Raw genomic sequence first — 24,014 nt, 5'->3', positions numbered from 1 at the left:
CCATCCTGAAGCCCTCTTATTCCCTCAACTTCCATTACGTGGCTATAAATTAGAAAGACATGTAAATTATGTCCCCAGTTATCATTATCATATTGAGAGTTTGGTGGTCGCTCGTGAATTATCATACCCTGGAGATCCAGAGTTCTCGCGAGAGCACAAGTTGAATTTTCTCAGCGAGTTTACTCTGGCGTCGAGTAATGATGCTCATTAAATATGCCCTCGTATCTGAGCTGCACCAATCACATCGGGTTATCTGATATAGGCGGGCCAGAGGCGAGATGACGACAGCGCTGTGACGTCGAAGTCATTAGTAAACATTGCAAGATGGCTATGGATGAACACCAGTTGTTTGAAACGGCTTTGGCCGCTACAATGAACGAGTTAGACTTGGCTTTTTATCTAAAAGACGAACAGAAGACGGCGCTCGAATCGTTCCTTTGCAAGAAGGGCGTTTCTGCTGTTTTGCCGACCGGATACGGTAAGAGTCTAATCCACCAGTTAGCTCCGCTGGTAGCTAAGCGTATGGGGTTTATTGTTGTGATTGGTCGTAGTGTTATCCAATTGCGTGCAGTGAGATTTTCAAATGCATGCTTGGTGCCGTCCCTCGAGCTGGGCGAGTTTCATTAGTCGATGCCAGACCATTAATCTTTCAGATTTAGATCTGGATTTCCAGGCTAGAATTATCATGCATCATTAAGAAGAACACTAGAGAGCAAATTAAAGAATCCACGCCGGAAGCAAATGCATTATCCACGCTTAACTATGGGAAGTATACAGTGTAAGAGGGGAGTCATCTTGTGAGGCGCTGGCAGTAAGGATTCTGAGGGGTGTACGGCAAACATCTGTCACAGATCTGCCAGGCTCTCACACCAGCCAATCACAGCGCACTCCTGAATACTGATCACACACACCTGCACCTCATCACTCCCACTATACACACACTTCACCCCAGCTCATTGTCTGGTTTTGTTTCTATACGAAGTGGACACTTACCTTGTTTCCGCCTGCGATCATACTGATATCTCCAGTGAACTTCTTCCAGTCTCCTCTCCAGTGTTTCCTTGTCTCTCTCCCCTGTATCCCTCTCCAGCGTTCCTCTGTGTCTCCTTTCCCACCTGTGCGCATCAGCTCTGCCATCCATCTCTTCATCTACCAATCATCACACCTGTGAGAAGGAACATTCCCATTCACCGCCAGTATCCCGCTCTGCAGATTATCATTAAACTTCTCACTTACTTGTATTCCGCTCATTCTCAATAAACATCCCGTTAACTTCCTCTCCTGAGTCCTGCTTCCATAACATCTGCCATGAAAATGGATATTGACCTTCAGCCAGAAGTCCTACACCAGTACAGTGACTTTTGTAGTGTAAATGCATCAGCTTCTGGGTTTGTTACACACCCTGATGTGCCGTACCTTGGTGCTAGCCCTGACACTAAAGTGTGTGATCCAACGGGTTAGCTGAAGTGTCCCAATGTTGACAATATAACAGAAGCTACACACATTAAATTCAGAAATGGTCAGGCTAAACTGAGAAGAAATCATAAGTATTTCTGGCAAGTTCAATGCCAGTTGGCAACAACTGGTTTGCCTTGGCGTGATTTTATCTCATCTACCCAAAGGGACATCACTGTTGAGAGAAGGTGGCGAGATGACTCCCTGATCTTGGAAATCTTGTCCTTTTCTTTTTTTAATACATATATTGAAACTAACCTTAAAAAACAATAAGTTCACACATGTAAACATGCACACACTCATACTGGTAATGTCCTCCACACTGAGTTTATTAAAAAGGGACATATATACACTAAATGTCACTATGATATTCATACGTACATGTACAATCTATACTTATTTATACTTGAAAAGACAATTTCACAAACATTCTTCAATAGAAAAAGAACTGGAGCTGACGTACTCTCTAGTTACCTCAGGACGGGCATCCCCAGATAAAGCAGAACTAGTTCTGACTGCGTTGTGATAATATCGGAAGTAGCAATACACTGGTTCGATTGCAGGAAATGGGAAGTGTGATTTCAAAAGTGATAGCATAGAAACAGGATTTAACTTCACTGTCAGTGCTTTTAAATGAAGCGTACTTTAAGTCAATGTGCTTCATAGCTTTGCTTTTAGATTCATTTTAAATTCACAGATTAACAGTGGCTTTACTCTCCAGTTTGAAAAATGAAACTAAACACGACAGAACCAAAATGGCTCTTCACACTGATCCTTGCTCTTCACATCACATCTGTACATGTTGAAGGTAATGTACAATGTCAAGCAAATGCTGAACTATACTGTTCTGATGCATGCATTACTGTCTTTTTACTTAAAACAGCAATATAATTAGTCTTGTATATAATGTTTTTAAAAATAATTATCAGATTTGTTATAGTTTACTTTCGATACTTAAAAATAAATCTGACCACTGTAGTGGACACCATGCATTTGGGGATTTAATGTAATGTCCAGTAAGTCAATGTAAATTTGTAGGTAACTAAATATTTTCTTTCAAAAAATAAACATTGTAATAAATTACCATGCATTAGAGTATTAAACCAAAAATGTTTTACATGAACCATTACAGAGTGAGTCAAGACACTGTGTTTAGTTCATAGATTGTTCAATTTGAATTCAAATAATATGTTCTGATATTTTCATCTTTAACTTTCTCTTCAGATTCTCATGATGATGATGATGATGAAGTGAGGATCCTGATAGTGGGAATGCGAGGCGACTCCAGATTCAGCGCTGCAGATATTCTGTCAGGAAGGAAAGACGGTGGACAGGAGGACAGAGAGATTGTAAAGACTCCAGTAATTACAGACGAGGGTCGTAGAATGATGCTGGTCACTGGACCAAACCTCTGTGAGGACGACACAGCGAGACAGAGCTTCACAACAGCGCTGTTTCTCTCGTCTCCTGGACCTCACGCCGTTTTAATGCTCCTGAATCTGGAAGATCAAGAATCAGAAGAGTGTGATGTTGTGAAGCGAGTCCAGGAGCTGCTGGGAGCAGAAGTTCTTCAGTACTGCATTGTTCTTCTGCACCAAAATCACCAGGAGCGTTTGACAGGAGCGTCCAGAGGGATCGCTGGAGAAATGATCAACGCATGTGGAGGCAGATTTCACATGATCAGAGCCTCTGAACCCAAACCTGCTCAAACAGCAGCTCTCGTAGCGGAAATAGACAAGCTAGTTTGGCTCAATGCTCACCGATTTTACTCAGCATTGAATGAGAAACAACAATTAAATTCAGAAAGGGAGCTTTTGAAAAAACTACACGAAATAGAGAAACTCCTTACAGAAAAGGCCGATCAAAATATAAATGAGGAAAATCAGCTCTTGTCTGTAATATATGACACTTTAGGAGGAGCGGCTGGAATCATAGGATGGATTTCCCTTGTTTCATTTACAGCTCTTGCTGTTTACACTGAAGGAAATGACACAATTTTTTATTTGGGGGCAAAATTTGCAGCGCTTGAATTGTTTATGGTCTATCTAAGACATGTTCTGAATCCAGATGTTGCTATACCACTAAATTTGGCCTTGATAACATCAATTGCAACTATATTTAAAAGAAACCCCAGAGTACTTGAAGATTTTGAGTGTAGCAAAAGTAGCAGCGGTCCAATAGTAAATATCATAGGGGCTTTCATAGCAGGTATTTTAGTGTTTTTCATTTTATTTATGTCCATACCATTTGTTCTGGGTTCATCTCTGGTCTTTGGGACAATCATCAGCGTCAGGTCGTGGTCAGATGTGCTCATCGCGTGTCACGCGGCTCCTGGAGTCACAGCCGGGGCTTATGCATTCATATTTCACAATGAAAAGATTAATCGTGAATCTCCAGTCTTTGTGCTCGGGTCATTTCTGAGTTGTATCATTGGGGCGACACTTTCAATGGAGTTTGTGACTGTGTTTGCTCTACTTGGTGTGAAGATGACATTAATGATGCTAATATTAGGATTTACAATGGCATTTTGGCATTTAAAGCCTGAAACTCTAGAGAAAGTGATTGGTTTTACTGTTCTTACACTGTTTTTTTCATGTGGTTGTGTGCTCATTGGTTCAGTCTTTCTTATTTTAGGGCAGATGATGAGTTTTCTCAAAGTACTTCTTGAAAGCTTAGTCAGTTTTTTCTTGTTTTATGTAGCATTATCTTTAGGAGCATTAATAATTTGGAGAAGAAACAGCAACAAGAACAGCAAATGACACTGTATGTGTGTGTGTGTGTTTATATAATATACACAGAAATACATAAGCCTAAATATTTTACATTCGTATTTTATAACAGGAAAAAAGCTACTGACCACAAAATGGCGACGTCACAGGAAACTTCGCAGTGCGCATGTCGGGGTCAGAAAGTTCATTCCATCCCATTGAATTGTGTGTTAACCAGAGAATTTCTCATCAAGAAAAAAATGCCTACTTGTTGCGTCGTGGACTGTGAAAATCACACCAGTTGTGGAGTCAAGTTTTTCAGGATTCCTGCAGGATCTCATCTGTTTAAAATAAATAAATAGACAACATCTGTTCAGATAAATTTTTTTACAGTCTATGGTTCAGATAGATACTGCTATCTGCTAAGTAGCATGACACAGGTCACAATTAATGCCAGATATCGATCGCGCGCGCGCGGTTATGATGCATTTTTAAAAGTGAAAGTAGCCTATGTTATAGATCCTGGGAGGGCGTGGCGCGTGGGCACAAATAAACTGATGTGGATTTTAAATGATTTTATCAACTTGAAATACAGGCATATTTTTGTAGATGTGTTCCTAAAAATATGCATATATTTTTTACGTTTGCATGTGATTGTTTTAAACCCGTGTTTATATTGGTTTCCCCCGTGTCTGACCCGCACCCGTATCCGACACAGTTGGATATTTTTCACCTGTTTGAGCAAAATTTGCGGGTCACCCGTCCGAATCCGTGCAGGACTCTAATCAGGCAGACAATCGCCATTAGCTGAAACAAGTTTATGGTTCTGTTCCCGTTCCTGTGATGGCAAAGACAGTGCATACCCTTGACACAATATATGCCGAATAAACTATTAGCCGCACCATTTTTCTGACCCCATGCTGCGAGCGCACCCAACCTAGGCGTTCGATGTTTACAAACATTGAAGGGGTCTATAGTGATGTGCTATAATTTTATGATGTCAGCAAAGACTTTAAGCAAACAATTTCTTTCAAAAAGACTGTGGCAGAGATGGCAATAATTGATCACCTGAATCTGGTAACATGGTATTTATGTCTATGTCCAAAACATGGTAATGTCATGCACTCGCGTAGCTACGGGTGGGCCTGGGTGGGCCTGGGCCCACCCACCTGTCAGTCAGGCCCATCTAGTCACTCAGTGGCCTCACAAGGTAGCCTAGGAAATTATGTTGCGATTATAACAATTTTGACCTATAAAAATAAATATACTTAATGTTTCTTGATTCTTGTTTGGTTGTCATGGTGATGACGAAATGCCCGCGTAGCGCGCAGACTCGGATGATTGCGAACAGCCCATCCCCCCTTCACAACGACGAGCACATTTCACAGAGGGACACTGAAGTTTAGCTAAGGAACGTTATGTTAAACTAAAATGAAACAGAGCAACAAGTTTGTGTCAAAAAGACCACGGCCACCAGCCACCACAGGAGGAAGATAATGCAGATGTTCAGGAGAATTGACTGAATCGTTGGACTATAACGAAATCATTGCAGTGTTCAACTCTTAAGGGGGTCGCACACTGGACGCGCAGCGCCGCGTCTAGGACAACTCTCACCTGAAAATCCGATAATGTCAGCAAATTTAATTCAAGCAGCTGATTTCTGTACATGAATATAAAACTAAACGTATATTGCAGCCCAGGGTGAAGTCAGATTCATTAACTACGATTTGAGACAAATAAATGTAAATTTAATATAAAAATATGTAAATAGCGCTCTGTGACGCGGCAAGATTTTGAACAAGGTCCTGAGCCGTTGCTGGGCGCAGCGGACAGACGCCGCCGGTGTGTGTACACTCAGAGAATAATGTGTTCGAATTTAAAACTGTGTGCGACCCCCAGCCCCGTCGTCTCCTGTTATAAGCTAGTCATCAAAAGTAAGCCAATCTACGTTTATGTAGTTGCCTAGTCAATGTTGTTTATATAACGTGGTTTATGTGGCCGCTGAGCCAGACTATGACCAAGCATTGTTTTTGGTTTTTACACACTGTCCACTACTGTCCTGCTGCTGATTTGATGATGTTGTTTCGCATCTGTCAGATGCGCGTGTGTGTGTGGTGTGGCCTGGCCGCGCGCAGTGGAAATGCTGTTCTTATCGTTCTGTTCTTTATTAACACTGCTTATGATGACTTACATGCTTGTGCTCTGATTAAACTGTGGTGTATTCAAGCAGGTGTAGTTGTGTTGGCCTATTTTGATAACAGATGCATTTTAGGCTGTGCCCACCTGATTTTCTCTGGGCCCACCCACATTGTGATTCCTGGCTACGCTACTGATGTCATGGTATTTTAAATGCTTTTGTGTACTGAAACTGTTTTGTTTAAAAATGTCTTTACCTGCAAGAGTCATTCATAGTCATGTAGATGTTGAACTTAATAAAACAAGGACCTTCATTGCTGGCTTGGATTGTATTCGGTAAATATTCTATTTGTCTATTCTATTTATTTCAGTAATATTTTACCAGATTTTGGGATTATAACCTTGCATTGGGAATATCATGATATTCTTATTACACAGTAGCACAGTATTACAGAGCCACTAAAAGGACCTTTGCGAAATTAAAAAATATACAGACTTTCGTGTGCGCATGATAAACCATTAAAGGGGTGGTATAATGCCCATTTCACAAGATGTAAAAAAAGTCTCTGATGTCCCCAGAATGTTTATGTGAAGTTTTAGCTCAAAATACCCCACAGATATTTTTATATAGCATGTTAAAATTGTCACTTTTTGAGGGTGAGCAAAAACGCACCGTTTTTGTCTGTCCCTTTAAATGCAAATGAGCTGCTGCTCCTGGCACAGCTCGTGTGTTAGCAGCTTCCTCACACAGACATGCACTGAAAATTAAAAAAACTTTTAGCCTTTTATGTTCAAACCGAAGTCAGAAAGACGGAGAGACTCAAGAAGAAGTGGCAACATGTAGAAGCAACATTTCTGAATGGTTAGTTGATGAATATATGTAGCTTATGTGTAGGTATCTTATAGTCATTGATTAGCATATTCTGTTATGATAATCTGTAAATCGTGTTCAGGGGGCGGGGTTTATTTGTTTGTTTTTTGTCTAGATAAGACTGTTATTCCTCGGCTGGTATCGTGTCGAGACTTTAAAGCTGCACTGAAACTGCAATTTGGACCTTCAGCACGTTGGACCCCATTGAAGTCACTATATGGAGAAAACTCCTGGAATGTTTTCCTCAAAAACCTTCATTTCTTTTCGACTGAAGAAAGAAAGACATGAACATCTTGGATGACGTGGGGTGAGTAAATTATCAGGAAATTTTAATTCTGGAGGGAACTAATCCTTTATGAATCAGTCTGTGTGTTCTCTGGGAATTAAAGCAACACTAAAGATTATTTTTTACCTTAAAATAATGTTTCCAAAATCGTTTCAGTGGTTCATCAAGTTGTAACAGAGTGAAAGGCACTTCTGCATTGGCTTTGCGGCCCTATATCCGCTATAACCACACTATGCAAGTTTGCCAGATCGGGTAGCGTTTCTGTACAAATTTGACTTGCTTTACGGCAAGCTTTACAATAGTCATTTATTTTTTCTTCGTTTCTGATGTCGCAATACATCATACTTTCGTAAAATCATGCAACATACCTTGTCTGTGGACATCGTTCATTCCAGTGCCGGTTCTGGATAACAGCGAGTGTGCGTGCGACGGTAGGCTGCGGTAGGCTAAATTATTTACGACAGCGGTAATGGACAATTCCGCTTCCAACCTGTAGGGCGACCAAAGACGTCTTTAGTGTTGCTTTAAATCCATGATGATGGCAATAAGACCATGATTGTTCCTTTCATTAAAAAAAAAAACACCCTTAAAGTCATATCCAAACATTTTTATGATTAACCCCGATATTTCAATTTTTACCTTTCCCGTCAAGCTTCTCAAGATGATGATGTAAGAATCCTGATTAATTACTTTTAATTAGTGCTTTTCTTGACACTCAAAGTGCTTTACATGGAAGGGGGAATCTCCTCAACCACACCAATGTGCAGCTCCACCTGGATGATGCGACGGCAGCCATATTGCGCCAGAACGCCCACCACACACACACGCACACACCAGCTTACTGGTGGAGAGGAGATAGAGTGCTGAAGCCAATCAGTATATGGGGATACTTAGGAGGCCATGATGGACAGGGGCCAGCCAAAATCTAACCATCTCCTCCACGTGGCGGCGGCTGGAAACGAGAGCTTCAGCACTTCTTCGCCTGGATGGCATGGGAAGTGAGCTAGGGCTCCCTGCCCATGGACGGGGCAGGCTAAAGAAGCTAGTCCAAAGGATCCGATTGGCCACCATCAATATCGGCACACTGACCACATGTGGCCGCGAACTGGCTGACGTCCTCAAGAACCGCCGCATCGACATCGCGTGCATACAAGAGACGAAATGGAAGGGTGCAAAAGCCAAGGACATCGGCGAAGGATACAAACTCATCTACTATGGTATTAACCCAAAGCGAAATGGAGTCGCAGTGGCCGCCAGTCAGCAATTCCGGAACCAGATCACCGATGTCTCGAACATCTCGGACCGCATAATTTCCATCAAGATTGTCTCCGGCTCAATCACCATCCATGTCATCTGCTGCTACGCCCCCCAAACTGGCTGCACCGACGAGGACAAGGATGAATTCTGGGAAAACCTGGATGCACATCTGTGGATTGTGGAACCAGAGGAGTACTTGTTCATCGATGGAGACCTAAATGGGCACGTAGGATCAGCGAGACATGGCTACGAACAAGTACATGGTGGACGGGGGCATGGTACCCGCAACGACGATGGCCGCCGCATCCTGGACTGCGCCGAGGCCCACGACCTCACCATCGCCAATACGTTTTTCAAGAAGAGGCCCACCCACTTGGCCACCTACAAAAGCGGTGGAATCGCGACACAGATCGACTACTGGATGTTCCGTCGCCATGACCTCAAGTTCGCCCTCGACACCAAGGTGATCCCATCGGACAACATTGGTCCCCAACATCGACCACACGTCCTCGATGTGCGCCTTAACCTATAGCGGCTACCCCAGGTGCGCAAGACGGGGCCTGAACGAATCAAGTGGTGGAAGTGGAGCGAACACAAGAGCCAGCTGGCAGCAGCCTTTGGCGACCTTAACATCAATCCCTGTCAACCAGCAGAGGCCATGTGGAGTGAGATTCCCACCCAAATCCACACCATCGCCACTCAGGTCCTTGGTAAGACGAAGCTAGGAAGAAGATTTATCGACAGAGCAGTCTGGTGGTGGACTGAAGAAGTGCAAGCGGCGATCAAGGCAAAGAAGATGGCCTACAAGAACTGGTTCTGAACACGACACCCTGCTGACCTCGACCGATACAGGACCCTCAAGTCTGCGGCGAAAAGGGCAGTGGCCACCGCCAAGGCGAAGCACCTTGACGAGCTGTACAACGAGCTGGACACATCAGAGGGGGCAAACAAGATCTACCGCCTAGCCAGCTCCCGTCACCAGTCTACACAAGCCATCGCCCAAGTAGCCCCCATCAAGGACGTCAACCACCGTCCGCTGCAGGACCCACCAGCCATTCTCCAGCGATGGCACGACTACTTTTTCGGAATCTCCAATGAAGAGTTCCAACACCCCCCAATACCAAGCATGGACACCGTTGTTGGTCCAGTCCCACTAACCACCATCACCGAAGTGTCACAGGCTGTCAAGACGATGAAAAACGGGAAGGCAACTGGACCCGATGACATTCCTGCCGAAGCCTGGAAACTCATGGGATGCGGAGGCGCAGAAATCCTCACGCTACTCTTCAACCAAATCATTGCTGTTAACAAGCTTCCCCAAGCCTGGACAACTAGCACCACGGTGCCGATCTGGAAAGGCAAAGGGGATGTCAGCGAGTGCACTAACTACCGGCCAATCCGACTCCTATGTCACACAATGAAGATATTTGAGCGCATCCTGGACTCCCGCCTACGCTCTATCATCAGTATCACGCCAAACCAATGCGGTTTTGTCAGGGGCTCTGGAACCACAGATGCCATCTACGCCGCCCGCCTGCTAATGGAGAGGCATAGAGAGAAGAACATACTGGTCCATATGGCCTTCCTCGATTTGGAGAAAGCTTTCGACAGAGTTCCCCACGACCTTATATGGCGAACACTTCGATCGCACCAAGCCCCAGAAGAGTACGTGTGCTGGACCCAACTCCTCTACCAAGGTACCACAAGCAGCGTCCGGTGTCCTGTTGGAACCTCGCTACCATTTGACATCCGGGTTGGCGTACACCAGGGATCAGCCCTATCGCCGCTGCTTTTTGTCCTCTGCATGGACACAGTAACAGCCGACATCCAAACGAACCATCCATGGACGCTGCTGTATGCTGACGACGTCTTCCTCGCCAAAGAGACCCGCCAGGAACTCAACGTCCAAGTGCAGCAGTGGAATGACCACCTTGGCGAAAGTGGCCTCAAGCTCAACCTGGATAAAACGGAATTCATAGAAGGTGGCGCCCACACCAACAGCACAATTACCATCAATGGGAAGGACCTGAAGAAAGTGGAGAAGTTCAAGTACCTTGGCTCCACCCTCTCGGCTAATGGTGACAGCCTTCCAGACACCAGAGCAAGAGTCAACGCTGCCTGGATGAAGTGGCGCCAGGTCACTGGTGTCCTCTGTGATCGATGCATAACCACCCACCTCTAGGCAAAGGTTTACAAGATGGTAGTTCACCCAGTCGCCCTCTATGGAGCAGAATGCTGGCCTGCAACCACCAAACACGAACAGGCCCTCCACATGATGGAGATGCATATGCTCAGTTGGACATTGGGACTGATCCGACTGGACCACGTTACGAATGAGGATGTAAGGAAGATCATGGGAGTAGCACCAATCACGGAGAAGATGCAAGAAGCCCGCCTCCGATGGTATGGCCATTTGATCCGAAGTGACGTAGAGTCAGTGGCGAGAAGAGCACTGCGGCTCAGCCCTGAGGAGAAAAGGCCACGTGGAAGACCGAAAAAGAGGTGGATGAACCAAATCAAGGAAGACATGAAATACATCGATGCCGCCCCCGAGGATGCCTTGGACCGGAGAAAGTGGAGAAAGGCTTGCCGACAAGCGGACCCTGCACCTGCGCGGGACATACGCTAGGAAGAAGAAGATGGACAGGGGCCAATGGGCAAATTTGGCCAGGATGCCGGGGTTACACCCCTACTCTTTTTCCAGAGGACATCCTGGGATTTTTAATGACCACAGAGAGTCAGGACCTCGGTTTAACGTCAGAAGGACGGTGCTCATTTGACAGTATAGTATCCCATCAGTACACTGGGGCGTTATGACCCACACAGACCACAGGGTGAGCGCCCCTGCTGGCCTCACCAACAACTCCTCCAACAGCAATCGGGTTTTCCCAGGAGTCTCCCATCCAGGTACTGACCAGGCTCAGCCCTGCTTAGCTTCAGTGGGCAAACAGTCTTGGGCTACAGGGTGATATCCAGTGTGACCTCACGCCATTTTAATGGTCCTGAATCTGGAAGATCAAGAATCAGAAGATTGTGATGTTGTAGTTTACACTAAAGCAAGGCACAAAAATTTGAATTCTGGGGCAAAATTAGCTGTAGTTGTATTGTTTTTTTGGTCTATTTCACACACATACACACACACACATACATATATATATGTCCTGCACTCACTAGTAAAAAAAATATCAGAAATTATATCTGGTGTCTGAATAATTTTTGGTTTGACTGTATATGGAAACCTACCTGAAAAAGCAATAAGTTTAAACATGCACACACTCATGTTAGTGTCTTCCACACTGAGTTTTTTAAATTATTTATTTAAAAAGGGACATATATACACTCAATGTCACTATAAATTCATATGCGTACATGTACAATCTATACTTATATATACTTGAAAAGACCATTTAACAAACATTCTTCAATAGAAAAATAACTGGAGCTGATGTACTCTAATTACCTCAGGATGGGCATCCCCAGATAAAGCAGAACTAGTTCTGACTGCGTTGCGATAATATCGGAAGTAGCAATACACTGGTTCGATTACGGGAAATAGGAAGTGTGATAACAAAAGTGAAAGCAAAGAAACAGGATTCAACTTCACTGTCAGTGCTGTTAAATGAAACGATCATAGGCTACTGTAATTAAATATGCTGCATAATTTTAGTTAGGCTATATGGTAAAATTACATTTTAAATTCACAGATTAACAGTGGCTTTACTCTCCAGGTTGAAGAATGAAACTAAACAGGACAAAACCAAAATGGCTCTTCACACTGATCCTTGCACTTCACATCACATCTGTACATGTTGAAGGTAATGTACAATGTCAAGCAAATGCTGAACTATACTGTTCTGATGCATGCATTACTGTCTTTTTACTTAAAACAGCAATATAATTAGTCTTGTATATAATGTTTTTAAAAATAATTATCAGATTTGTTGTAGTTTACTTTCGATACCTAAAAATAAATCTGATCACTGTAGTGGACACCACGCATTTAGGGTTGTAATGTAATGTACAGTAAGTCAATGTACATGTGTAGGTAACTAAATATCTTCTTTCAAAAAATAAACATTGTAATAAATTACCATGCATTAGAGTATTAAACCAAAAATGTTTTACATGAACAATTATATCAGAGCGAGTCTAAACACTGTATATAGTTAACTTTAAATTCTAAATTCATATTTTCTGATATTTTCATCTCTAACTTTCTCTTCAGATTCTCATGATGATGATGATGATGAAGTGAGGATCCTGATAGTGGGAATGCGAGGCGACTCCAGATTCAGCGCTGCAGATATTCTGTCAGGAAGGAAAGACGGTGGACAGGAGGACAGAGAGATTGTAAAGACTCCAGTAATTACAGACGAGGGTCGTAGAATGATGCTGGTCACTGGACCAAACCTCTGTGAGGACGACACAGCGAGACAGAGCTTCACAACAGCGCTGTTTCTCTCGTCTCCTGGACCTCACGCTGTTTTAATGCTCCTGAATCTGGAAGATCAAGAATCAGAAGAGTGTGATGTTGTGAAGCGAGTCCAGGAGCTGCTGGGAGCAGAAGTTCTTCAGTACTGCATTGTTCTTCTGCACCAAAATCACCAGGAGCGTTTGACAGGAGCGTCCAGAGGGATCGCTGGAGAAATGATCAACGCATGTGGAGGCAGATTTCACATGATCAGAGACTCTGAACCCAAACCTGCTCAAACAGCAGCTCTCGTAGCGGAAATAGACAAGCTAGTCTGGCTCAATGCTCACCGATTTTACTCAGTATTGAATGAGAAACAAGAGTTACATTCAGAAAGGCTGGAGCATTTAATAAAACGACAAGAAATAGAGAAACTCCTTACAGAAAAGGCCGATCAAAATGTAAATGAGGAAAATCAGCTCTTGTCTGTAAAATATGACACTTTAGGATTAGCGTCTGGAATCATAGGATGGATTTCCCTTGTTTCATTTACAGCTCTTGTTGTTTACACTGAAGGAAATAACAAAATGTTGAATTTTGTGGCACAATTTGCAGCGCTTGAGTTGGTTATGGTCTATCTAAGACATGTTCTGAGTCCAGATGTTGCGATACCGCTAAATTTGGCCTTGATAACATCAATTGCATTATTTAGAGAAAGGAGCATCACTCAAGGCATCATGGTTAATTTAGTGTATGTAATGGTACTTAGTATATTTGATCTATTGAATATGTGGATGGCAATTATGTCCATAGTATTTGTTCCGGGTTTACCTCTGGTCTTTGGGACAATCATCAGCGTCAGGTCGTGGTCAGATGTGCTCATTGCGTGTTACACGGCTCCTGGAGTCACAGCCGGGGCTTATGCATTCATATTTCACTATGAAAAGATTAGTCGTGTACCTCCAGTCTTTGTGCTCGGGGGATTTCTGAGTTGTATCATCGGGGCGACACTTTCAATGGGGTTTGTGACTGTGTTTGCTCTACTTGGTGTGCAGAATACAATAATGCTGCTAATATTAGGACTTACAATGGCATATTGGCAATTAAAGCCTGAATGGAAAGTGATCGGTTTAACAGTTCTTACACTGTTTTTTTCATGTGTTTGTGTGCTCGTTGGTTCATTCTTTCTTATTTTAGGGCCGATGATGAGTTTTCTCAAAGTACTTCTTGAAAGCTTAGTCAGTTCTCACTTGTTTTATGCAGAATTACTGTTAATAGTAATAGTAATTTGTAGAAGGCAGACTACATCACTTCAAGTCACAAACAGTGACTAAGTTATAATTATTGCTAAAGCTCTGGATCAAAACATCTATTACATTTTACATATTTACATTTAGCAACTAATAAGCTTAAGATTTTCTTTTATATAAATAAGCTTTAAAATATTTGATATAATATTTGAATATTAAGCCTTTGAAATCACTATGATTTTAAGTTTTTTAAGTTTGTTGTGGAATTAGACAAAATATCTACTATAGTGAATTTATATATTCAGATATTTTCTTTCAAGCAGTCCAATCATATTCCTTCTTGCTGAGTTAATGTATTTAAATCCTTCATATTTTTTTTCAAAATATCTCTAGATCTTCAGCAGTGAACTGAAATAATCTGAATTATATTTCACCATCTCGATTGGCTGTTCTCTTTAAACATCACACCTTCATGTGAACACGATCCAGAGTTAGTCACAAATTTGGAATATCAAACATGGAATTGACAATGTTTGAGATGAGCAAAATATGTGCAGAACCGATCACCTTTTTGCCATACAAAACCTGTCATACTGGTTTAGTATCTAGTCGAACATTTACATTATTGTATGAATAATTTTATTAAAAGCTATTGACCACAAAATGGCTTCTAATAGTGATGTGCTAATTTTATGATGTCAGCAAAGACTTTAAGCAAACAATTTCTTTCAAAAAGACTGTGGCAGAGATGGCAATAATTGATCACCTGAATTTGGTAACATGGTATTTATGTATATGTCCAAAACATGGTAATGTCATGGTATTTTAAATGCTTTTGTGTACTGAAACTGTTTTGTTTGAAAATGTTTTTACCTGCAAGAGTCATTCGTAGTCATGTAGATGTTGAACTTAATAAAACAAGTACCTTCATTGCTGCTTGGATTGTATTCGGTAAATATTCTATTTGTCTATTCTATTTATTCAGTAATATTTTACCAGGTTACCGCAGTATTTTTCTGACGCGATTTCAACAGTCCAGAGTTCAGTTGGACGCCAGTGATTGACAGCGACTCTCAAGCCCCGCCCCTTGAGCTGAAACAGGAAATATGATTGGTTAGGAAATATGCCGCACGGCTGAAATGAATGTTCTGATTGTTTTTTGAGGATATAAAACTTGTCTATTGTGCCCGTGCCTTTCGGTTTTAATATGTTTTATAAACTCTGCTGTTAAATGAAACGATAGTACTGTAAGTAAATATACTTCATAGTTTGGTTTATCTTTGGTTATACATTTTAAATTCCAAGATTAACAGTGGCTTTACTCTACCCCAATTTAGTTTTCTATAACAGAAAATTAAGTTAATAAAATAAAAAGAATAGTTAAATTAAAGCTGCAGTCCGCAGTTTTTCCTCTTTGTTGCCATCTCTGTTCGAAATCTGCCATTGCAGTTATTCGCGGAATTATCAACTTTACGTGGGTTGTGCCTCGGCTCGGCACGGCACAGCGCGGATGAATCCAATGTTTTAAGGAGAATGTTCGGCTGTCAGTCACAGCGCCGGTGTGGATACTGGCATTCGCAATCACAGATTCTACTTTTTGGAAGTATGACCAACATAAGAATTTTCACCAGAAAATGTCGTCTGAACAAGTAACATCTACTTTTGTTCTGACCAACTAAGGGGAAAAAAGCATTGCAGTAAATTGCGCCGATTAAATCTAACAATCGCTTATCATATCACGTCAAACCGTGCAAATTATACTTTGTCCTCAAATTGTTAATGCCAACAACATCAGCATTGCATGACTACATTTAATGGCCTTCCGATATTTATCCTTGTATTCCCATGGGCCCGGTTGCAGTCTCTTTTTTCTTCGAAGTCCGAAGTCTTTTGCGTTTTACAACGGGTGAATCTCTAGTTGTCACTGGTGATTGTCGTTTGAACCTTTCTGGATCCGCCATCAAATTGATAAGTTTAATCATATCAAGTGCAGTGAGAAAAGGCTATAAATCTCAACCTCCAACACCCTCACACTCATAGCCGACTAGCCGAGACTCTTCTTTATGTGTTCAGATGTGACGTAATGACGCAAAGACATGCTCAAATTTCCCGCGTAAATCCACCAGTACCACTGGAATTAAAAACATTATTACAAGCTTACCATTTTGAATCGAGCGAAGGCAAGCAGAGAGTTTTGAACACTGGCTGATTATGTACTTGCTCAAAACTTTATTTTGGATAATTTTTAACCCAAAAAAGCTACGGACTGCAGCTTTAAGTAAATCAATTTATACAAGAAGTTTGTTTTCATGGCAGCTGTTTATAATTCAAGGTGCACCTTTTCAATATGCAAAAATGGAGGTTATAAGCATTTGGGTTTAGAACTTCGCATTGGGAATATCATGATATTCTTAGCACAGTATTACAGAGCCACTAAAAGGACCTTTGCAAAATTAAAAAATACACAAGACTGTTACGAAGTGCTCCGAGACACAAAGGTTGAGATCCAAATGCAGCTTTAATTAAGGGGCAATCCAGACACATAATCCAATATACAGGCAATAGGTCAAAACACAGGTAGGCCGTCCAAACAAACAAACAAACAAACAAACAAACAAAACAGGCAGGGGTCAGAGGCAAAAGAGTAGTCTACGGAACAGAAACCAAGAAACCAGAAATCCAAAAACCAAGAGACATGAAACCAGGGAAAACGCTCAGAAATGCAGTGCAACAACATACAAAACTTCGCCGTGAGTGAATGAGTGAACATGGTATAAATAGGCTGAGGGAGTGATAATAGTCTGGTATGGAGTGCCCTCTGGTGGCTCTCAAGGGCACTCCAGCTGGTGACCGTTACATAGTCCCCCCTCAAAGGAGCTGCTTCCAGACGCTCTAAAATTGTCCAGGAGGGAGGTGGAGCGGAGGCGAACCCAGGGGCGGGATGGACCTGGAGACTGCAGCAAGACGGGAGGCCAGGGCGGAGCAGGCAGTGCAGGCGGCCAGGGAAGAGACGACCCTTCAGGCGGCCAGGGAGGAGACGACTCTTCAGGCGGCCAGGGAAGAGACGACCCTTCAGGTGGCCAGGGAAGGCCAGGGAAGAGACGACCCTTCAGGAGGCCAGGGAGGAGACGACCCTTCAGGCGGCCAGGGAAGAGACGACCCTTCAGGTGGCCAGGGAGGAGACGACCCTTCAGGCGGCCAGGGAGGAGACGACCCTTCAGGCGGCCAGGGAAGAGACGACCCTTCAGGAGGCCAGGGAGGAGACGACCCTTCAGGAGGCCAGGGAGGAGACGACCCTTCAGGAGGCCAGGGAGGAGACGACCCTTCAGGCGGCCAGGGAAGAGACGACCCTTCAGGCGGCCAGGGAAGAGACGACCCTTCAGGCGGCCAGGGAAGAGACGACCCTTCAGGTGGCCAGGGAGGAGACGACCCTTCAGGAGGCCAGGGAGGAGACGACCCTTCAGGCGGCCAGGGAGGAGACGACCCTTCAGGCGGCCAGGGAGGAGACGACCCTTCAGGCGGCCAGGGAGGAGACGACCCTTCAGGCGGCCAGGGAGGAGACGACCCTTCAGGCGGCCAGGGAGGAGACGACCCTTCAGGCGGCCAGGGAAGAGACGACCCTTCAGGCGGCCAGGGAAGAGACGACCCTTCAGGTGGCCAGGGAAGAGACGACCCTTCAGGAGGCCAGGGAGGAGACGACCCTTCAGGTGGCCAGGGAGGAGACGACCCTTCAGGAGGCAAAACGCATTTGCTACAGCACAGGCGAGAGCATCAGACCCACGTGAGTGAGCTGATAGGCTGTGCTGTGGGCAACTGCACGAACCAATGGCGGATAGACAGAAGCGCGCGAGCCAATCAGGGCGCTTGGCGCTCTGTCACTGTCAAGCGCGCGAAACTACACGTGACCATAACATATAAATACAGATAGAATCCGCCATTTGACAGGTATAATCGACTGAAGCGACAAACCTGCCATAAGAAAAATAGCACGGCAAGGCAACGCAGTACTCGTTCCCTTATCTCTAAGGGAACCGAGGTTACGAAAGTAACCAGTACGTTCCCTTAGAGATAAGGGAACGAGTACTGCGTTGCCTTGCCGTGCTATTTTTCTTATGGCAGGTTTGTCGCTTCAGTCGATTATACCTGTCAAATGGCGGATTCTATCTGTATTTATATGTTATGGTCACGTGTAGTTTCGCGCGCTTGACAGTGACAGAGCGCCAAGCGCCCTGATTGGCTCGCGCGCTTCTGTCTATCCGCCATTGGTTCGTGCAGTTGCCCACAGCACAGCCTATCAGCAGGCCAGGGAGGAGACGACCCTTCAGGAGGCCAGGGAGGAGACGACCCTTCAGGAGGCCAGGGAGGAGACGACCCTTCAGGTGGCCAGGGAGGAGACGACTCTTCAGGTGGCCAGGGAAGAGACGACCCTTCAGGTGGCCAGGGAGGAGACGACTCTTCAGGCGGCCAGGGAAGAGATGACCCTTCAGGTGGCCAGGGAGGAGACGACTCTTCTGGCGGCCAGGGAGGAGACGACTCTTCAGGTGGCCAGGGCGGACCAGACAGTTCAGCGGCGCGGCCTCCATGGTCCTATTAAGGGACCAGACACCGGCTGAGGAACAGTAAAAGACACCGGCTCAGGGACAGGAAAAGACACCGGCTCAGGGACAGGGAGCGACACCGGCTCAGGGACAGGAACAGACACCGGCTTAGGAACAGGAAAAGACACCGGCTGAGGAAAAGTAAAAGACACCGGCTCAGGGACAGGAACAGACACCGGCTCAGGAACCGGCTCAGGGACAGGAAGAGACACCGGCTCAGGGACAGGAACAGACACCGGCTCAGGGACAGGATCAGACACCGTGGCGGCGGCCATCTCTGCTGAGGGCTCAGGCGTCGTGGCGGCGGCCATCTTGTCCGGAGACACTGGCTCGGTGGCGGCCATCTTGTCCGGAGACACTGGATCGGCAGATGTGACGTGAACAGTCTCTGGATTGGCAGATGTGACGTGAACAGTCTCTAGCTCGGCAGACGTGACGTGAACAGTCTCTGGATCGGCAGACGTGACGTGAACAGTCTCTGGATCGGCAGATGTGACGTGAACAGTCTCTGGCTCGGCAGACGTGACGTGAACAGTCTCTGGATTGGCAGACGTGACGTGAACAGTCTCTGGCTCGGCAGACGTGACGTGAACAGTCTCTGGATCGGCAGACGTGACGTAAACAGTCTTTGGATCGGCAGACGTGACGTGATGAAGCTCCGGCTCTGGAGACGTTCCAGCAGTTCTTCTGGATTTAGTAGTTTGTTTCTTCATGTAATCCCAGATGGACTCGATGATGGTGAGATCAGATCTCCGTGTGGAACATACCAGCTGTTGTCGGACTCCTTGTGCATACAAAAATCTAACTGGATTATTACAATTAATGGCAAAAGAAATGTAAGATAAACAATGTGATTACTGTACATAATGCGTGAAGTCGTGGACATGCAAGATGAGCATTTGAGGTTAAAAACTATAGAATTGTTTGTTTTGTTTTTTTAAATGGCAGATGGTTTGTCTAGATAAGACTGTTATTCCTCGGCTGGGATCATGTCGAGACTTTAAAGCTGCACTGAAACCACAATTTGGACCTTCAGCCCGTTGGACCCCATTGAAGTCACTATATGGAGAAAAATCCTGGAATGTTTTCCTCAAAAACCTTCATTTCTTTTCGACTGAAGAGAGAAAGACATGAACATCTTGGATGATGTAGGGGTGAGTATTACCAGAAAATTTTAATTCTGAAGTGAACTAATCCTTTAAGAATCAGTCTGTGTGTTCTCTGGGAATTAAAGCAACACTAAAGATAATTTTTAAAATAATGTTTTCAAAATCGTATCAGTGGTTCATCAAGTCGTAACAGAGCGAAAGGCACTTCTGCATTGGCTTTGTGGCCCTATATCCGCTATAACCGCACTATGCAAGTTTGCCTGATCGGGTAGCGTTTCTGTAGTTCGAATGAGACATAAGAAACTACAAATTTGACTTGCTTTACGGCAAGCGTTACTATAGTCATTGTTTAGTTTTTCTTCGTTTCTGATGCCGCAATACATCATACTTTCGTAAAATCATGCAACATACTCTACCTTGTCTGTGGACATCGTTCATTCCAGTGCCGGTGCTGGATAACAGCGAGTGTGCGTGCGACGGTAGGCTGTGGTATGCTAAATTATTTACGACAGCGGTAATGGACAATTCGGCTTCCAACCTGTAGGGCGACCGAAGAGGTCTTTAGTGTTGCTTTAAATCCATGATGATGGCAATAAGAGCATGATCGTTCCTCTCATAAAAAAAAACACACTTAAAGTCATATCCAAACATTTTTATGATTAACCCCGATATTTCAATTTTTACCTTTCCCATCCAGCTTCTCAAGATGATGATGTAAGAATCCTGATTAATTACATTTAATTAGTGCTTTTCTTGACACTCAAAGCGCTTTACATGGAAGGGGGAATCTCCTCACCCCACACCAATGTGCAGCTCCACCTGGATGATGCGACGGCAGCCATATTGTGCCAGAATGCCCACCACACACACACCAGCTTACTGGTGGAGAGGAGATAGAGTGATGAAGCCAATCAGTATATGGGGATGATTAGGAGGCCATGATGGACAGGAGCCAATGGGCAAATTTGGCCAGGATGCCAGGGTTACCCCTACTCTTTTTCCAGAGGACATCCTGGGATTTTTAATGACCACAGAGAGTCAGGACCTCGGTTTAACGTTAGAAGGATGGTGCTCATTTGACAGTATAGTGTCCCATCACTACACTGGGGTGTTAGGACCCACACAGACCACAGGGTGAGCGCCCCCTACTGGCCTCACTAACAACACCTACAACAGCAATCGGGTTTTCCCAGGAGTCTCCCATCCAGGTACTGACCAGGCTCAACCCTGCTTAGCTTCAGTGGGCAAACAGTCTTGGGCTACAGGGTGATATCCAGTGTGACCTCACGCCATTTTAATGGTCCTGAATCTGGAAGATCAAGAATCAGAAGATTGTGATGTTGTAGTTTACACTAAACAGGGGTGCAAACACATGTATGGTCAAAAAAGAGAGAGGTAATCGAAGCCCTCGTCCCGCGGCAAATATCCCGATAATACATTGCCACCATCCCCAACCCACCCCTATAGGCACATAGAGTCAAATGAAATTTAGAAAAACTATCTTGCACTTCTTCTTCTTGCTTTACTGCTACTTCCTGAAAACAATTTCACCTGATGATTTGAATAGCTCTTTTTGTAAAGAATTAATAATTCTAGGATGATTGGGGTAATTGTGTAGGGTAGGCCTAGTGCATCTGTATAGAAACTAATAAACAAAATACAAGCATCAGGCATGTGATTGGCTAAGGACAAAAAAGCAGGAAAATATACTGAGACCCCAATATAGGCCATTTATTAGCCTATACTTTAAATTGTCATTTATTTCTGTGATGCAAAGCTGAATTTTCAGGATCATTACTCTAGTAATTACTCCATGATGATTCATTATCAAAGTTGGAAACAGTTCTGCTGCTTAATATTTTTTTAATAACGTGTGATACTTTTAGGATACTTTGATGAATAAAAAGTAATAAAATTAAAATTAAATTAAAAAGGAAGAAGAATTTTTTTTAAAAAAAAATAGAAATCTTTTGTAACAACAATATACTCTACTGGTCAGTAATTTGGGTTCAGTATTTTTTTCTTTCTTTTTTTTAAATAAATAAATACTTTTATTCAACAAGGATGTGTTAAATTGATAAAAAGTGATAGTAAAGAAGATTTATATTATTAGAAAATATTTTTTATTATTTTGAATAAATGCAGTTCTTTTTAACCTTTTATTCATCAAATATTTTAGGCAGCAGAACTGTTTCCAACACTCATAATAAATCAGATTTCTAAAGGATCATGTGATAGATCGGATGTCACATGCTGAAGACTGGAGTAATGATCCTGAAAATTCAGCTTTGCATCACAGAAATAAGTTATAATTTAAAATTGAAAACCAATTATTTTAAATTGTAATAATATATAACAATATTAAAAAAAAAAATCTGTATTTTTGATCAAATAAATGCAGGCTTGATGAGCAGAAGAAACTTCTTTCAAAAACATTAAAAATAGTAATGTTTCCAAACTTTTGGCCTGTGTATTCCCCCCAAAACTGCACAACTGTAGGGTAAAACATTAATAAAAAAGTGATAATAAAAAATGCGTCTTAAAACTGACATGATTTTAACAAAATCACACAGTCTGGAGAACTCAGAACAACTGCTAACATTAAGTTTAAGGTAAAAATAACCGCCATGAAATTATAGTATCTTACTCCCATGCACTTAGATAAACTGTTCATTCACTACATCACTTTACCTCTGTCTTAAACCCCTTTTATCATCTTCTCTTCTTTTTGGCACTGTATCTATCGCAGACTATAATGCTCATTTATAATGTGTCATGTAAATTCGGCCATCCGTCACAATCAGGAAACTTTCACCGTGTCTAGAACTGGCGCGAGCTGCCAGGCCCGTTTCTACGAGCCTGTGTGTTAAGCGCCCTCAAAAAAAAGCAATGCTGTCTACATTGGATGCGGCGTCGCGCACGCTACACAACAAATTACCAACAACTGATCGCGCGCGCTCTCTTTCTGACGCACTTCAAGCACTCGCTGGGCGGGTATTCCGGGGAAAGATTGCATCTCTCTGGCATCTGTAACCATGTTGACGTGCCGCCGGGGTGGCCGCGATTCGCGGCGATTGTGGTTCCGTCCCGGGTTACCATGGTGACGGCTGAGATTACTCGAGAAAATCGATAATTGGGCCTATTTTTTTAAATTACAAATATGCATTTGTCAAAACCGAGAGCCTTTCATGCATCAAAATGTAATTTATTAATATGTATTTGCGCCTTCCATTTTGTCTGGAAACTTCCAACACTCTTCTTGCGTGTCGCGTGAAAAATAGGCGTCGGTTGCGGTTCTATTTCTAGCACGCGGTTTCGGCGCGGCTCGAGAAGTGTGTGTGTGTGTGTGTGTGTGTGTGTGTGTGTGTGTGTCACGCAGGCACTGTGCTCTAACACAAGCTCTAACCAGTTAACATGAGAGCCGACATAAAAACGGACACTCCACGCCACGCAGAGAGAAATGTGATGCAGCGCGCGGCAGATCCAGAGTGAGTGAGACAGAAACACTAGTGGTTTACGCTTGCGCACATACTGCTGGTTTGGCGCGCAGTGTTCTGATTCGCTTATTTCCTATTTACTTGTTGGTGGATGCAATCCAGAATTACTGTTGGTTAAATTATAATCAGACTCTCTCAGACCCCCCCCCCCCACCCCCCCACCCCCCCACCCAAACTGACGTGAAAAAAGCGGGAGGCGCCGAAAAGCGCGCTGTTTGCACCCCTGACTAAAGCAAGGCACAAAAATTTGAATTCTGGGGCAAAATGAGCTGTAGTTGTATTGTTTTTTGGTCTATCTCACACACACACATACACACATACATTCATATATACACAGTATAATGTCCTGCACTCACTAGTAAAAAAATATTGAAAATTATATCTGGTGTCTGAATAATTTTTGGTTTGACTGTATTTGGAAACCTACCTGAAAAAC

The 24,014-nt window shown here is 43.6% G+C and overlaps 1 protein-coding gene across 1 annotated transcript; it reads left to right on the top strand.

Annotated features, from left to right (window-relative positions):
- The first annotated feature begins 12,276 nt into the window (after positions 1-12,276).
- On the top strand, positions 12,277-15,303 carry LOC308684527 (uncharacterized protein). The gene is made up of 2 exons (XM_081355780.1): positions 12,277-12,528; positions 12,939-15,303. The coding sequence occupies exons 1-2, from the start codon at positions 12,450-12,452 to the stop codon at positions 14,456-14,458; spliced, it is 1,599 nt and encodes a 532-aa protein (XP_081211906.1). The 5' UTR covers positions 12,277-12,449; the 3' UTR covers positions 14,459-15,303.
- Positions 15,304-24,014: the final 8,711 nt, after the last annotated feature.

This window comes from Scardinius erythrophthalmus (assembly GCF_964197995.2).
Source record: "Scardinius erythrophthalmus genome assembly, chromosome: 24".
Classification (NCBI taxonomy): Eukaryota; Metazoa; Chordata; class Actinopteri; order Cypriniformes; family Leuciscidae; genus Scardinius; species Scardinius erythrophthalmus.
This window is presented reverse-complemented; position numbering and strand designations above follow the sequence as displayed.